This window comes from Cheilinus undulatus, linkage group 17 (assembly GCF_018320785.1).
Source record: "Cheilinus undulatus linkage group 17, ASM1832078v1, whole genome shotgun sequence".
In the NCBI taxonomy this organism is placed as follows: Eukaryota; Metazoa; Chordata; class Actinopteri; order Labriformes; family Labridae; genus Cheilinus; species Cheilinus undulatus.
The window spans coordinates 18,387,410-18,404,508 of record NC_054881.1 but is presented as its reverse complement, the minus strand read 5'-3'; the positions used below and the strand labels follow the sequence as shown (position 1 = coordinate 18,404,508).

Genomic DNA, 17,099 nt, shown 5'->3' with positions numbered 1-17,099 from the left:
TGGACTGTTTGCAAGTCAATCATGCAACACAGGGCACAAATAAATGCAGCTGTTTACATGGTTAAAGGCTTAAGAACGACCTTTTAGGACACCCAGTCTTTCTATATTTCTTCTGTAAGAGTGTGCAGGCCTCCAAAGGTTTTGAGTAAAAGGCACAAGCCTCTGACAGAAAAAGGAAGCAATGTCTATTTTTGTATAAAATTTTATTCACATTATAAAATGTCCTATCTGTACAAAGATTGAGCTGTGGCTTCTCTACAATGCAGGACACACAAACTACACAAACATAGCTCACTCAGAGTCGTCTACATGCCCAAACAAAGAATTTAGCCGATCAGACATCACCACTTCACATTACATTAAGAAAACAAAGCCTTCACAAACATCTATCCATGAATAATATTGCAGTTACATTCAACAGGGAGATGGCTCTAGTGGATGAGTTAACTTCAGTTCATCTTTGTTTTTATCCATGTGTTTGGCTTTTTATAGTCTGCTGATGCTGTGGGTTGAATATCTGCAAAGTCCTTTAGAAAGAAAAATGGGAATCTTGTCTATGTCTACAATAACGACACTCTTTTAGCATTATTAGTAGTAAAGCATTAGTAAACCCATCATCTATAAACATTAGTAATAATGCATCCATCATTTATAACCACAGCAATAAATGCTTTATTGATGCATTAGTAAAGTATCAATAAAGAACTATGAATTACATACCAGTTGGTTTATAATGCTTTATAAATGGGTTAAGTATTTAGGGCTATCAAGGGTTATGTTTCTATCTGTGATTAATCTCTAAATTTCTATAGTTATTAATTGCAACAAAACAATTTTTAATCATATTTTGAAATTTAACTATTTTAGACTTAAACTGTGTTTGTTTTATTTCGTATTTTAGTACTGGTTCTCAATTTGGGGGTTGTGAGACACTGATAGGGGGGTCGCAAAATGCCCTCAAAATAATAAAAAATATTTTTAAATGATTTCAAATGGTATATTTGACCCGTTTTTATATAAATACATGCATAAATGAGTTGAATGTTAAAAAAAAACATGGCATGGTTATTTAGGGGGAGATGTGCGTCGTAATCAAACTAACATTTAAAAAAACCCTTTAAATGCAGTTCTGCACATGACTACTCTTGAAAGAAGAGCACAGCTGTGAGCAACTATGCTTCAACCACCTTCATGTACAGTGGGCATCCCCGGTCTCTGGCACCTTTAGTTTAGAGGTTGCTGGCTGAAAAGTTTGAGAACCCCTGCTCTTAACTTCCCAAAGTGTGGGCCGGGCCCAGAGGTACTGCAGGCGGGTTGCAAGAGGTCATTTGCAAAATAAATAAACAAACAAATAAATAAATAAATAATAAATCTCATCTTAATAAATGAAATAATGTTTTAAATAATAACACCACTTTAGGTCCCAGAACAGGGTGGAGAAATAGCACCTACCACCAACCAAATGCAAACTTTGGATTGATCCAGGATAATTACATAAACTTCACCACAGAAAAAGGAACTTGTTGTGGATTGAAAAGGGTACAAATGAGCAGTACAAGGTAAATGTTTGTTAACATAAGGTGCAGATGACTTTTGACTCGTCCACTCCGCTCTCTGTGATTTTTTTAAAGGGAACTGAGACATTAAGGACCAGTGGTGGACTTATTTTACATCCATGTGGCTGCTGGGAGATGCTGACACAGCACTAATTATGGACCCTAATTGCATCACAATTAATGCACTAATGCTGACAGCTCTAGTACTTACTAATGCTTTACTACTGCTTCACAGTGTGTAGTTATAAAGTGTTTCCAAAAAATGACTACAGGATGAAGACTGCTGACATTTATCTAAAATGTGTAGAATAGAACTAAAAGCTTGGCCAATTTTTACCAGCAGCTGCAAATATTAATTTAACACTCAACATAGAAGAATGGTTTAGAAAAAATGTATGTAATACTTAGTAATTGGTCTTTTTAATGTGTTTTAGAAGCATCGTATTTTTTAGTTTTACTCTAAAGACAACTTGATTTAATGAACTTAAAGCAGTGTTAATTTTGGCAGCTTTGTGTTTTAAATTTAGTTTTAGTCTTTGGATTTAAAAGCCTTTTAGCTTGAGTCTCATTCTAGTCATTTTCCCTCTTCTGAGATTTAGTTGAGAAAACATGAAAAAAATTAAGTTTTAACCTATAAAAGTTCTTATACTTTAGTCTTTACTTTGTCACAATGTTTCTTCTCTTTTAACTAATTTAATCAGTCGAATTGTAAAATTAATATAATTGTTAAACACTCATATTAATGTGCTACCAATACTATATTCAAAATACACTGATAAAAATACTGACATACCTTATATGCACAGTGATAAAAAATGGAATTGTAATGTTCACAAGTCCAACACTAACATTTTAGTCTCGTTTTAGTCTCCTTGATAAAAACTAAACTTAGTTGTCAGTTTTTATCACCAAACATCTATTTTTAGCTATTCTTAGTGTCATCTTCACTATGACATAAAAGGTTGTTAACACACATTTTTAGTCATAGTTTAGATTTACATAAACACTGACATGTAACTTGTAGAAATCAAATTATGCGATGATCAGACTGTGTATGTCAGATGACAAAGCAGTCCATTTTTATTTCTGAGTGAGCACTAAGAAGAGTATTTCTTTAATTCTCAGACTGTTTTAATTTTCTTTTCTCGATTTCTTTAGTTTTTTTTTTTTTTTTTTTAGCTCTATGCTCAAAATCTTAGACTTTGACCCTGAAGACTTACTACATACAAAAATTACAGGGAAAGCAAAAAGAAGATGGATGGGTCATTAAAGGGTAATTCTGATTTTATTAACTTCTAATAAATACAACCCCAATTCCAGAAAAGCTGGGGCAACATGTATAATATACATGTATAATATACATGTTGCCCCAATTCCAGAAAAGTTGGGGCAACATGTATAGTATAAATAAAAACAGAATGCAATGATTTGCAAATTTCATAAACTTGAATTTGAAGGCAGCAAGATATCTCAAAAAGAATGGATGGGGCAACAAAAGGTTGAGAAAGTAAGTGGTACTGATGAATAACAGCTGGAGGAGAATTTTGCAACTATTTAGGTGGCAACCGGTCACTTAACATGACTGGGTATAGAAGAAGGACTGTGGCGAGGCAGAGTCTCTCAGAAGTAAAGATGGGTAGACGTTCACCAATCTGTGAAAAATTGCGTCTTAAAATTGAGGAACGATTTCAGAAAAATTTCCTTAATCTAAAATTGTAAAGACTTTGAATATCTCACCATCTACAGTTATTAATATCATGAAAAGATCCAGAGTATCTCAAGAAATCTCTGCAGTGCCTCAGGCAGCACTACATTAAAACACAAGAGTGATTCTGTATGAGAAATCACTCCATGGGCTCAGGAACACTTCCAGAAATCACTGTCTGTCAACACAATTCACCATGCCATCAACAAATCCAAGTTAAATCATGAATATGATCCAGAAAGCTGCAGATTTCTCTGGGCCAAAACTCATTTAAAATTGACCGAGGCAAAATGGAAAACTTACCACCCAGCTTGTTTTCAGCGCATTCTTCAAAAGCCTGCATCTCTGATGGTATGAGGTTGCATTAGTGCCTATGGCATGGGCAGCTTACACATCTGCTACTATCAGTGCTTAAAAGTATATAGAGGTTTTACAGCAACATATGCTCCCGTCTAGACAATGTCTCCTTCAGGGAAGGCCTTACAAATCTCAGCGAGACAACTCTAAACCACACACCACATCCATCACAACAGCATGGATTCACAGTAGAAGAGCCTGAAATAGCCTGCCTACAGTCCACACCTTTAACCAACAGAAAAAATGTGGACTACATCAGACAAGAATGGGACAACAGTCCTCTCCCAAAACTCCAGCAACTCTTCTCTTCTTTCCTTACATTTAGACCGTTGTTAAAGGAGAGGGGATGCTACACGATGGTAAACATGGCCCCATCCCTATTTTGAGAAGTGCTGCTGCCATCAAATTCAAAATGAGCTAATATTTTTTATGAAATGTAAAACGTATCAGTTTTAACATTTGACATGTTGTTTATGTTCTATTGTGAAGAAAATATGGGTTTTAATATGGGCTTGCAAATTGTTGCATTCTGTTTTTATCTACATTTTACACCCAAACATTTTTGGAAATAGAGCTATAAAAGTAAGAAGTCCCAAATACTCCACAACAAATCAAAAAGTGATCTATGGATTGCAATTAGTCTGCCAAATTACATATTTTCTATATTTCTTTGGTCAAATTGTAGAAATGGAGGTTTTATGGCTTTGGCTGTGCTGTTCTGAGTACATTTTTGGCAACTGTTCCCTGGGAAATATGAAACTTAATGGAAATATAACAACACAAAGCCAATAGATTTTCAAGATTTTGGACTATAGAAAACAATTATAAAACCCTAGCTGTTGCAAGAGGACGACTAAAGAAATCAGGATTTGTCTTTTAAAACTAAATTTTTATTGTGATGTTTAAATGTCTTTAATTGTGACCCATGTTACTAAGTAAGAACAGAGAAGAAGAAAATCTTCATAAAATGTCTAAAAGATGAAGTGTAGTTGAAGCTTTGTATCATTTTTTTAATCATCTGGCATAGATTTTTGTTTTTACACTGCACAACTAAAGAATTTAAAAATCAGATCTAAAGGAAAAGACTCAACAACCAAGTGTTCCTTAATCTCCTTTAAGTATTGTAATGGTGTGGATGGTTTGCTTTGTCTTTAGAGTTTCACATCACACAGGTAAGCAGAGACTCACCTGGCAGGAGCCTCTGCTGAGTGAAGTCAGGATGAAACACATCGGGATGTTTTAGGGACTGAAACATCTCACATCATGAAACATTCAAACATGGAGGCATGACACGAGCACAGTGGGGCAGCTTTAAACTAAAAATACCAGTGCATAGCCTGAATATTTACATTTTAGACTCTTCTTCATATTAAATAGCATGAAACAGAAATATGAGAAGGCAGATGAGTGCAAGAAAGAAACCAGAGAAAATGTCAGGATTACAGATATTTGAGGTTTACAATTTCCGATATGATGGAAAAAATACTGCAACTAAATCAAAGAATATACTGTAATTAGTTAAGATTAATGATTCCCTTTTGAATAATTTACAGCAGAAAATATAATAGACTGAACGTCTTTTCGTCTTTGTGTGTTTACTGCAGTGAGTTGACCGCCAGACTCAGCCGGACACCATGCAGCAGAGACCGGGGAAGCGTCTCTTCCTCTGACGGATCAGCGGGTGAGGTGTCAAATTCAACAAGCTGCTGTCGTCTGGAAAGAACAAACACTTTATCAATCCTCATTGTCAACAGAGCAGCAAAGTCTAATTTTTCATTTACAGACAAATAAAATGAATCTGATCTAAGATACAGTGCCTGTAAAAGTATTCTTTTTAGATGTTTTCCCCCTTTATTGATTTTATAAATCAAGCATGGTCAATATAAGTGAGAACAGATTCTTGTCTTTAAATTATTTCTGTGTTGCTTTCGCTGTATGCATCTGGTCATTGTCTTGCGGGAAAATAAATCTTCTCCAAAGCCGTAGTTCTCTTGTACACTGAAAAAGATCGTCCTCCAGGATTTTCCTTTACTTTGACGCATTCATTTTACTTTTACAAGCCTTTCAGGGCCGGCTGCTAAGAAGCATCCCCACAGGATGATGCTGCCACTATTGTGCTTCAGAGTGGGGATGATGTGATTGTGGCGATACGCAGTGTTTGGTATCTGCAAAACTTAGTGTCTAGTCTGATGGCCAAAAAAGCACCATTTTGGTCAAACAAAAGAACTTTCTTCCACTTCACCACATGACTTTTGGTGGACTCTAGTCCAGATTTAATGAATTTTCTTCAATGGTGGCTTTCTCTCTGCCACCCTCCCACAAAGCTTTGACTGGTGAAGAGCCCGAGTAACAGTTTTTGTATGCAGAATCTCCCAGACCTCAGCTGCTGAAGCTTGTAACTTCAGAGTAGTCATAGGTGTCTTGGTGGCCTCCTTCTTGCACGGTCACTCAGTTTGTGAGGACGGCCTGATCTAAGCAGATTTATACATGTGCTTTATTCCTTCCATTTCTTGATGATGGATTGAACTGAACTCCAGGGGATAATCTGTGCCTTGGAAATGTTTTGTAGCCACCCCCCTGGCTTATAATTATCAGTTTCTCTGAACTGCTTGGACTGTTCTTTTGTCTTCATGGTGTAATGGCAGCCAGGAACACTGATTAACCAGTGGCTGGACCTTACAGACAAAGGTGTCTTTATACCAAAATCACTTGAGACACATTCACTGCACTCAGATGATCCCTATTTAAATAATTGTGAGACTAATAGCACCAACTGGTTCGACCTCTGCTGAATAAGGCCAGTCCCTTTAAAGGGAGTGAATATTTACGTAATCATAATTTTCCCTGACCAAATCTTTTTTTCACTTTGACATTAAAGAGGTGTTTTTTTGTAAAAAAAAAAAAAAAAAAAAAAAAAAAAGTCAAATTATATTAACCATGACTGATTTATAAGATCAATAAAGGGGTAAAACATCCAGTGGTTGAATACTTTTTATAGGCACTGTATATTAAGCAAACACAGTTCTGTCTATAGACCCAAATTCCTTTCTAACACCTTTTCTGCTGTTCTTATTTAGTCTGTTGTAGCATCTACCTTTAAGTCTGGATCAGTTAACACTACTCTAGAGTTAATACTACTCTAGACAAGTTCAGCACCAGCATGTAGTTGTATGACTTGTACATGTTGGCCCACATCCTGTACAGATGTCTTTGCTGCTGCCTTACCATCACATTGGTCCTTAATATACAAGAACCCTCTAACAAATCTCAGTCTTCAAAGTCTTGGAAATGTCTGCAAATACAACATGTTCATGCTGAGAAATTTGAATGCCTTTGGTTGTTTTTAGATGCTGGGTTTCCTTACTTGATGCACAAGGATGTTTGACTACTGTAACTTTGGCCGTTTAGCAGGATCATTGACCCACTGAGCTGGCAGTGAGTATACTATAGCTCAAGGAGCCTTAGCCTATTGCTTAGGGTTAGCTTGTAAGATGTCTTCTGCTGCCAAATAATTAGGGAAGGCATGTAGATAGTCCACAGCTTTTTGATGTGAATAGACTGTAAGTTACTGCTAATTACACAAATTATGCCTTTGGTTCCAGCATTTAAGTTTTGTGATCTGTTCTGATAAGGCACCTAAGCCACATGTTTTGTCATAAACTCCTTTGTTAAAGTAAATAATTCTTTCAGAGTTTTTACAGAGTTGTATCAGCAAAGACATTAGTGAAGAATCACAGCATTGACTGGTGCATCATTTTCAGAACTTGGTGCAGATTTGTTTTTGCCTTTGAATTTCTGATGTCATGAACTTAATCCATCAGTACTTTTAGTACCTTGGTTTTTCAGTGGCAATGGCATCGTGTCCCTGAGTTTGCTGAGTAGGTTCCGCATCTCTCGCATGTCCCTGCCATAATAAAGAAAAAGAAGAAAGTTGTTTATGGGAAAGGGGAATTATTTACAACAACAGGTCAGGTCAGATATGGGAGCGTTTTCTGGTGGTGCCACACCACATTACCCAGTTAGCCCAACACCCCATGTGTGAGGCCCGGTCTGCAGTTGATCACAGCCTCACAGTTTGCAGATCGATGAATTATGCAGCCAAGATGGGTGTCCTGATCCAAAACTTCCATGTTCTCACCATCCATAGACAGACACATATTCACAGATAGAATCCAAGGCATTCCCTAATGACTGGATCTTTGTTTGGACCCAGGAGATGTGCATTCCCAACATTTAAGCCTCCTCACTAAGCAAATTAAGAGCCAAAGTCCACATCACAACAACACTCCCCAGTTCACTGCCCCACTACCTGCCCCATCATCCAGCCCATGCAAGTACTGAAGAGCATAGGAGCTAAGACGCACCCCTGCCATGCCCCAGAATCATCTGGGAAGGAAGTCAGAAATGGAGCCACCACACTTTACAGCACTCTCTGTACCAGAGTATAGGGCAGACACCAGCTGGAGATCCCTCTGTTGAAATCCCAAAAGTGCTCAGTGAGGAACAAAGTGATGGGATGCAGTCTTTTGTAGACCTCTTACAAAAAAAGCTGAAATTCAGTTGAAGTAAAAGACAAATAAAATGTTAAGGATGAATTATAAAAAGCAGGAGCTGTTGACATACCTCTCTATGTTCTCAATATCGGTCCCCACCAGCCACTGCTCCTGAAGGAAGTCAATGGGCGAGGACGATCTGTCCTCTAGGATCGGGACGTCAGAGCTTTCATCCACCCTGAAGTCCAACTTTGGCTCTGAGTCCATTCCTTAAAGTTCAAATAGAGACATGACACAGATGATGTCAGCAGAGACAACTTTGACAAAATATCTTCAAAGAAACTGTGGCTATCCTATAAGAAACAGAAATTCTTGCATCTCTGCAGAGGATTTACAAATGCAACCATGTGTATCCTGATGAGTTTTGTCAGTAAAGTTTGCTGACTGAAGAAAAATATTCTTCAAAATGTTACCAATTTCTACAGTGTGAACGTTTCTGTGGTCTTTTAGTTCTCAAAACAGAGCTGACCCCTCCTCTGCATTCATAATAAATCCAAGCTCTTCTGTTTACCTGTGGACCACACTGACAGCTCTCTGCTGCCCTCTGCTGTCTCAAAGGTATATGAATGGAAAACTGATCTTAAAATTTATCTTGCAGTTTAAATGGCCACATCCTCAATGATATAGGGTTGTATTTCATTTGAATAAGCTTTGGTTGTGAAGGAGCCGAAAATATAATTTTAATTTTTTTTTACCCTGTAGGAGTGTACTTTTAAATCAACAGTTAGGAAACCATGTGATTTGTCTCTGGCCAAACACTACAAACACACAAAGATTTTAAGAATCATTAATTGGATTTCCTTGAAACAATTCTCAAAACAAGAACTTAAGGTTGTACAATCTTTGCTTGAATACCTTTTAAAATCTTGTTTGTATACTTGTGTTGTCAAAAAAGAGCCATCTCAAATTCAGTGATACAATATGATACAACACACAGTTCTTCATTATTTGGTTTTACTGCTTATATTTTTCTTGTCACATATTGTTGCTAAGAAAGAGATGGAAAGGGATGGTTAAAAATGGGAAAGACTAACGTTTGTTGTTGAATTCCTCATTTAAAATTTGAACACACAAAAATACTTCGCTATTTTCTACATTTTTCTGCTACTGTATTAAAGCAAATTTAGGGTTTTAAGATCCATTCACATGCTGTGTTTTAGGAGTTTGGTGAAGGCGAGTCATTTTGATCCTTAACACGAGAAGTGTAAATAATGTTAGAACTACTCAAGGGTTAAATTAATGGATTACTTATTTCTTAAGCTGAAATTTTTAAAGGTTAAGTATTGTAACATACACTATGTTGACAAAGGTATTTTGACACAATTACACCACTTGGGACTGTAATGACATTGCATTCAAATACTTTATCTAGGGTTGATCCCCTTTTGCAGAAGACAGCCTCCACCTTTCTCGAAAGGATTTCTACAAGATTTTGAAGGGTTCTTGTAGGAATTTGTGTCCATTCATTCTGTAGAGCATTTACAAGGACATGCACTGATGTTAGATGAGAAGGCCTGGCTTGCAATATCTATTCCAGTTCATCCCAAAGGTGCTTGATGGGGTTGAGGTCAGGGATCTGTGCAGGCCGGTCTAGTTCTTCCACACAGAACTCATCAAACCATGTCTTTATAGCCCTTGCATTGTGCACTGGGGCAGAGTCATGTTGAAATAGAAAAGGGTTTTCCCCAAACTGTTGTTACAAAGTTGGAAGCATAGTATTGGCCAAAAGGTCTTAGTATGCTGAAGCATTAGGACTGTCCTTCACTGGAGATAAGGGTCCTAGCCCGAATCCTGAAAAACAGCCCCATACCATTATCACTCCCCGAACAATCTCCACAGAAACCCAGACTCGCCTATCCAACTGCAAAACTTAGAAGCGTGATTTGTCACTCCAAAGGACAAGTTTCCACTGCTCCACAGTCCAGTGTCGCTGCTTTACACCACTCCATGTGACATTTGGCATCGGACTTGGTGAAGTGAGGCTTGCACACAGCTGCTTGGCCATGAAAACCCATTCATGAAGCACCCGCTGCAAAGTTAATGCCCGTGGAAGTTCAGTAGTTGACTCTGTGATTTTGCGGGGTCTTCATGGCTGGATTGCTGTTGTTCCTAAATGCTTCCACTTTCTATAATATCATTAGTAAACCATCTCAAAGTCACTGAGCTCTTAAGAACGACCCATTTTGTATCACAAATGTTTGCAAGTAGAGACTGCATGGCTAGGTGCTTGATTTTATACACCTGTAGCAATGGGTCTGACTGAAACACCTGAATTCAATAATTAACAGGTGTGGCAAAATACCTTCATCCAATATAGTGTGTTTCCTTTTTTATTGAAGACACTTGCCAAGAAAAGCAAACCTTCTGCTCAAGAAATTTGATGATTATTAATCGAGAAAGTGAGGCAGACCATATAACACCAAGTCTGCAAACACACTTTAGACCTTGAAACTACAGCCACCCACTGTGTAATCTAAAAATACCCTGGAAAAATCTGAAAAAGACCTTCTTCAAGGAATTGTGCTATTTAAGGGGGGTAGATTTTTCAGCAAAAAATAGCACGAGAACCAAAAGAGCAAAATTTATCATCCTTTAAGTTGCTTAAAACAGTTTTTATAATAGCAATGTGATGCTCCAGCAACAGATGTGTTAAAACTGAGTGAAATGTCAAAATTGTCTTTTCATTTAACAAGTTCCTTAACATAAAAGCTAAATCTAATATAAAGAGTAAAATGCTAAAATAAAACGTGATTTAAATTTGTTCCATAAAATGTATGATTTTGAAGCATGCCTGACGCTTCATAAATGTTTTTTTCTTGAATTTTTCTGGCATTATCATAACATTTCTGTGCGACTGTACTTTTTCTGTGCAGCTGCAGCACCCCCAGCAGGCACATGGATTTCAGCATCTCTGTTATGAACATTTCCAGGCAGCACTGCAGCTGGATGAAGAGCCGACAGATCTCAGGGTGGATCTCTCCGTCCTCTGGACTGAAGTGTGAAGAAGGGGATGGGAAAAAAAAAGGAAAGAAAGGTTAGGAATGGGGTAAAAAGGCAAACAGAAAGAGAGAGACCTATTAAAACACATGTACTTTACATTAAAGCTTACTAACTCCCAAAACATGAACTGTCTGATCATATCTATTCCCACTGTATTTGTCTTTAATTTAATTACAAGAGACTGGACTTCAAACTGTTTTTCCAGTCAAATCCATCAGCTAAACTGAATGATACCATTTTAAAATTTTCCAAACTCTAGCCATCACTAAGACCCTGTTGCAGAATCCCTCAAAGACACCATCATCACTTCCTGTCTTGATTGTTGCAATGGAGTTCTGTCTGAAGTATCTAGAAAGCCCTAGTCAGGTTTCAGTATGTGCAGAATGCAGTTACCAGGGTTCTTCTTAGCTGCACAAAATCCCTGGCAGCACATCAATATGACCTTCATCCACCTTCTCAGGCTCCTGGCAACTGCCTTCTGCATCACACACAAAGTCCTGCTCCTCAGCTACAATATTCTGCAATGTCTTGCACCTTGCAAATAATCTAGATTATGCTAAAATTGTGCTTACCCTGACACAGATATGACAGCAAGGTCCTGATGTGCAGCTCGGGCCATGGAGCATCCTTTGGTCCGTGTGTGGTGCATCTGAGCCCGCAGAGAGGGACAGTCTGCTGAGATCTCTCCCACAGATATGACCTGCTCCCGGTACAGAGCTACCAGGTTGTTGAATTCCTGCACGGTCTGGAGGAAAAACAACCCACAACAGAAGTGTTTAAATTCAATAAAAAACAATCCTAAAAGGAATCCAATAGTAACGTGCTGTTTGCAAATGAGCAGATTTGCTCCTACCCACTTGTTGCTAACGTATTTGTGCAATTTAGACCAGTGGTGCTCAACTGGTCTAGCCTCAGGACCCACCACATACTTGTTAATGAGAAACTGTGACCTAAATGTCTGACATTTTTTTAACCAATTAGTAATTCAATGAAAGACTGGGCAGCTTGGACCATAAATGGTACAACATATAATGGTAAAACATTACCCCAATACCAAAAAAGCTGGGACACAGTGTGGATAAAAACAGAATGCAATGATCTGAAAAACTCATTAACCAATATTTTATTCACAATGGAACATAAACAGCATCAGATGTTAAGACATTTTATCATTTTAAGAAACATACTAGCTGATTTAAAATGTGATAGCTGAAACACATCTAAAAAAACCCAGCTGGGATGGGTGAACATAAGGCTGGAAAAATAAGTGGTACTCAGAAAAACATCTTTAAAAAAAATCTCTATGAGCAAGGGATAAGGCCAACTAGGATGTCCATGATCTTGGGGAACTTAAGGCAGGACTGCATTAAAAACAGGCATGATTCTGTACTGGAAATCACTGCATGGGCTCAGGAACACTTCCAGAAATCATTGTCTGCCGCAAAATCCACAAATGCAAGTTAAAGCTGTATCATGCAAAGAAGCCATATGTGAACAAGATCCAGAAGTGTGACGTCTTCTCTGGGCCAAAGCTTATTCAAAATGGACTAAAGCAAAATGGAAAACTGTTCTGTGGTCACATAATTCAAAATTTAACAACTACTGATGCCATCAATAAAGAGGACAGGGACCATCCAGCTCAGCTCTCTGATGGCATGGGCTATCAATGCTGCAAAGCATATAGACGTTTTGGAGCAACAAATGCTCCCACCTAGAGAACGTCCATTTTAGGGAAGACCTTGCATATTCCAGCAAGACTGTACTATACAGGGGAAAAAATGAACTTATTCCATTTACTGAAATTACTGTAATTGAGTATTGTTTTTCTACACTGGTACTTTTTTTGAGAAATCAGTACTTTTACTTAAACTTAAATAAGTTTTAACCAGAGTAACAGTACTTTTACTTGAGCACAATACTTTTATACTTTTTCCATCTCTAATGACAGCAGCACATAATGAGAGAATGAGTCCACATCGTGAGTCCACAGCTTTTGTTCTTTACATGAAACACATTAGCATCATGAGTGAATTTATCCACTGAGTTAGAATTGCCACCTGAGATGTTAGGTGCTTCTAAAGGATGCATACAGCATAATCTTCCTCAGCATGCATTGCCTTGCTAAGATGTTGACTCTGCTTTGTTTTTGTCAGAGGAGACCCACCTGACCCCAGATTTTCAGGAATTACTGCAGCTCTGTCACATTAAAAAACATTTAACACATTCAAAAATGTAGTTTAACTATATGTAGTGTACAGCAATAAGGGGGTAAATTAAACTTCATATGAGTTTGATTAACACTGTCAATTTTTCTGTGTACTTTAATTAATTATTGAAGTGTGACTTAACCTGAGCTACCTGGTTGGAGATCCGTATTCTCATGTTGTTACTTCTAAGATCATATATGGCTGTACAAATCCTCTGTAGATATTCAGTACTCAGGACTCAAAGTTTCTACTTTTACTTGCATAGATTTAGACCAGTACTGTACCTTTTCATGAGTACGATAGTCTTCTACTCTTTCCACCTCTGGCTAAAACCCATACTGCGTATATCACAACAGCATGCCTTCACAGTAGAAAAGTCTGGGTGCTGAACTGGCCTACCTGCAATCCAGACTCTTCCCCAATAGAAAACATCTGAAGCACCATAAAAGGAAAAACCCACCAAAGAAGACCCAGGACTGTTGAGTAGCTAGAATCCCACATCAGGCAAGAATGGGACAACTTTCCTCTCCCAAAACTCCAGCAACTGGTCTCATCACTTCCCAGATATTTAGACAACCACAAACATTTTTCATGAAATGGTAAAATGTCACAGTTTCAATGATAGATACGTTTTTTTTTTTTTTTGTTCGATTGTGAATAAAATATGAGTCGATAAGACCAGCAAATCACTGCATTATGTTTTTTCATATTTTACACAGCGACCCAACTTTTTTTTTTTTTTAATTGGGTTATTCAAACAAACAAAGAAACATACACTTTTTGACATTTCTGTTATTCCAGGAACGCTTTCGTGACCCACTGAAAATGGCTTGGTGATCACCTTTTGGGCCCAGAGCCACCAGTTGAGAACCAGGCAGTGATCTCTCTTTCTACATTTTGGTTAAAAAATACACCTTAACATCATCAAATTACACTCTTTAATACCACTGATCATTAAAATAGTGGAGAATTATCACTTTAAAATACATTAAGAGCATGGAAAATTATGACCATCTACAGAAATATTGCCAATATTTTTTTACAATCTGAACATTGTGTTTAAGTTTTTCTTCAATTTATTATCATTAACAATGAAAAGCAAAAATATTAAGTTTATAGCACCTCTGTTTTGTTGCTGCTCTTTCAAGCAGGTTTCAGTAATGTTTGGTTTATCATCAAAGCTGACCATTCTGGCCTGAACACAAGCATTTGTTGTTACTTCTGTGCAAACAAATAGCAAGAGATGTGCATTGACTTTTAACTACAAATGATCAAGGTAAGATTTTTGGTCCAAATTGCCCAGCCCTACCAAAAGAAGATCCTTTTTGGAGCCTGAGAGCCAAGTCTGAGCTGAGCTAAGTGATCCAGATCAATACAAAGCAAGGATTCCCACCACTCGAATCCAGGCTTGTATGCCTTTTGTCATTTTGGCGCGGTTGTTGCACCTGCACGGCGAAAATAAAAGCATCTATCCTTTGGTGCAGAGCTTCAAACACAATCAGACTTCATGCATACAATAAAGGGGGAAACAGTGGCTTTACAGCACTCACCATCCTGCTGCCGTCCACGACCCCCTCCGTGCTCTCTCTTCGCTCCGGCTCCGTCTGCGCCACTTTACCGACGGGGAAAATGATCCCTGCAGATCTGGGGCGCTTTTTCCGCCCGTACGGTGCAGAACACATGCATGCAAACCAAGAAACAGAGCCCAACAAGACGTAAATGGGGCAAAAAAGGCAGCGTCCTTAACAAAACCGGAAAATGATCCACCCAGACGCAGAGAGGCTCGGTTAATTCTTCGATCCGAGGTGTGTTCGGTTATACCCGGATCAGGAGCGTGAACTGGGCCGGACAGAGCTCCAGGAGCTCACTGTGCATCCCAGCTGAGAGGAGAGTCACCTTCAGCCCCTCCTGAAGGCCGAGAGGGAGAGAGGGAGGCTCCTCCGTCTCACGTGTGAGGAGGATTCAGACGGAGCCAACAGCAAAACAAATCGTCACCCACTGACTGATCATTAACTGTTTAGGAGCAGAAGTGGTCCAGAAAACCCCAACGACCACTTAAGGGGAGCAAAACCGTTTCGAAACTGGAGAATAAAGTATATTTTTATAGGATAGCATAGAAAAATAGTTTTATGCATTCAAGACTCATTGATCAGTGAGTGTAGGGGAGACTGGGGAAAAATGTAACACCTTTTCATGACTCAGATTTAAGAAAAACCCACGCCATCTTTGAACACAACAAACAAATTTATGTGCATTAATTGATGGATATCTGTAGATATCCACAGCCAGCATATCAGCTGTAAATACTGACAGTATAAAGTCTTTAAAAGTCAGAAAGTATTAAGACTCCCCTCACTTTTTTCAGTTTTGTTATGTGGCAGCCTGATGATACAGCCATTTTCTCTCATTAATCTTCACTAAATACCCCATAATGACAAATTGAAAACAAAACACTTGAAATTTAGCTCAGGTGTCAGCCTCCCATTTCTCTTGATCGACACTGAGATGATTCTGCACCTTGATTGGAGTCCATCTGTGGTAAATTAAATTGATTGGACATGATTTGGGAAGATACACACTTCTCTATTGAGGGCCTAACAGCTGGCAATGCACATCAGAGCAAAAACTAAGCCATATGAGGTCAAAGGAACTGTCTGCAGAGCTTAAACTGAGCCATCGGGGCCTTCGTAAGAGAGGGGACCAAGAACCTTATATCCAAGGGAGACCAGGCACTGCTCATCACCTGCCCAATACCAGCCTAACAGTGAAGCATGGTGGTGGCAGCATCATGCTGATGGGGTGCTTTCAGCAGCAGGGACTGGGATACTGGTCTGGGTTGAGCAAAGTGCAGAGATATTATTAACAAAAACCTGTTCCACAGCACTCAGGACCTCGGACTGGGCCGAGGATTCACCTTCAAACATGACAACGACCTACAGCCAAGACAACACAGCATGACTCTGTGACTGTCCTAGAGGGGCCCAGCCAAATCCTGACTTGAACCCTATCAAACATCTCTAGTGACCTGAAAATGGCTGTCCAACGAGGGGTCCCCTTCCAACCTGACTGAGCTTGAGAATTTGCAAAGAATGGCAGAAAATTCCCTAATCCAGGTTTGAAAAGCTTGTAGCGTAATATTCAAAAAGACTTGAGGCTGTAATTGCTGCTGAAGGTGTTTCAACTATGTCATGAGTAGAGGGCCTATACTTATGTCAGTGTGATATTTCAGTTTTTCCCTTGCAACATAACAGAACTGAAGAAAGTGAAAGGGTCTGAAAACTTTCTGGGTGCACCTTATTTCACATATTGGCCTTAGGATTGGCAAAATATCTAACTGTGCAATTAGGTATGGTTAACTGCCTCAGTGTAGCACCCTTTTTTCACTGTCATGTCAAAATAAAAGATCTGTATCCAAACAGGAAGTCAGTTAGGCTTAGTTTAAGACAGCACAAAAATCCCAAATGAACCAAAAGCTTTAAATGCAAAATAGAGGTTTATCAAAAAGGGAACAAAAAGGAGAATAATTGCAATTAACCACAAAAATTCAGAGACTGACTGCAATCAAAATTTTATATCACTTGACAGCCCTATAAATAAAAAAGGACTAGCACAGCTTAAAGTATGCTTACTGGTATTCAAAATTATTCTTAAACACAAGAAAAAATGTTTTTTCCTTCAACAAACTTCATAAAAGTCTTCATTTAAAAAAAAGAGACATGAG

At 38.4% G+C, this 17,099-nt stretch overlaps 1 protein-coding gene across 1 annotated transcript; it reads right to left on the bottom strand.

Annotated features, from left to right (window-relative positions):
- Positions 1-232: 232 nt before the first annotated feature.
- LOC121524914 (regulator of G-protein signaling 7-binding protein B-like) lies at positions 233-15,245 on the bottom strand. Its single transcript, XM_041810496.1, has 6 exons — positions 14,929-15,245; positions 11,744-11,916; positions 11,032-11,162; positions 8,242-8,380; positions 7,452-7,522; positions 233-5,331 (listed from the first exon to the last, which is right to left on the bottom strand). The coding sequence occupies exons 1-6, from the start codon at positions 15,058-15,060 to the stop codon at positions 5,240-5,242; spliced, it is 738 nt and encodes a 245-aa protein (XP_041666430.1). The 5' UTR covers positions 15,061-15,245; the 3' UTR covers positions 233-5,239.
- Between the last annotated feature and the right edge of the window lie 1,854 nt (positions 15,246-17,099).

Bases quoted from the DNA above. Each gene is read 5' to 3' on its own strand.
- LOC121524914 (XM_041810496.1), bottom strand. From the start codon at position 15,060: ATGTGTTCTGCACCGTACGGGCGGAAAAAGCGCCCCAGATCTGCAGGG. The intron at 7,523-8,241 runs GTATGTCAACAG...TTATTATGGCAG, and splicing joins GATATTGAGAACATAGAGAG to GGACATGCGAGAGATGCGGA. The intron at 5,332-7,451 runs GTACTAAAAGTA...TGTTCTTTCCAG, and splicing joins ATTGCCACTGAAAAACCAAG to ACGACAGCAGCTTGTTGAAT.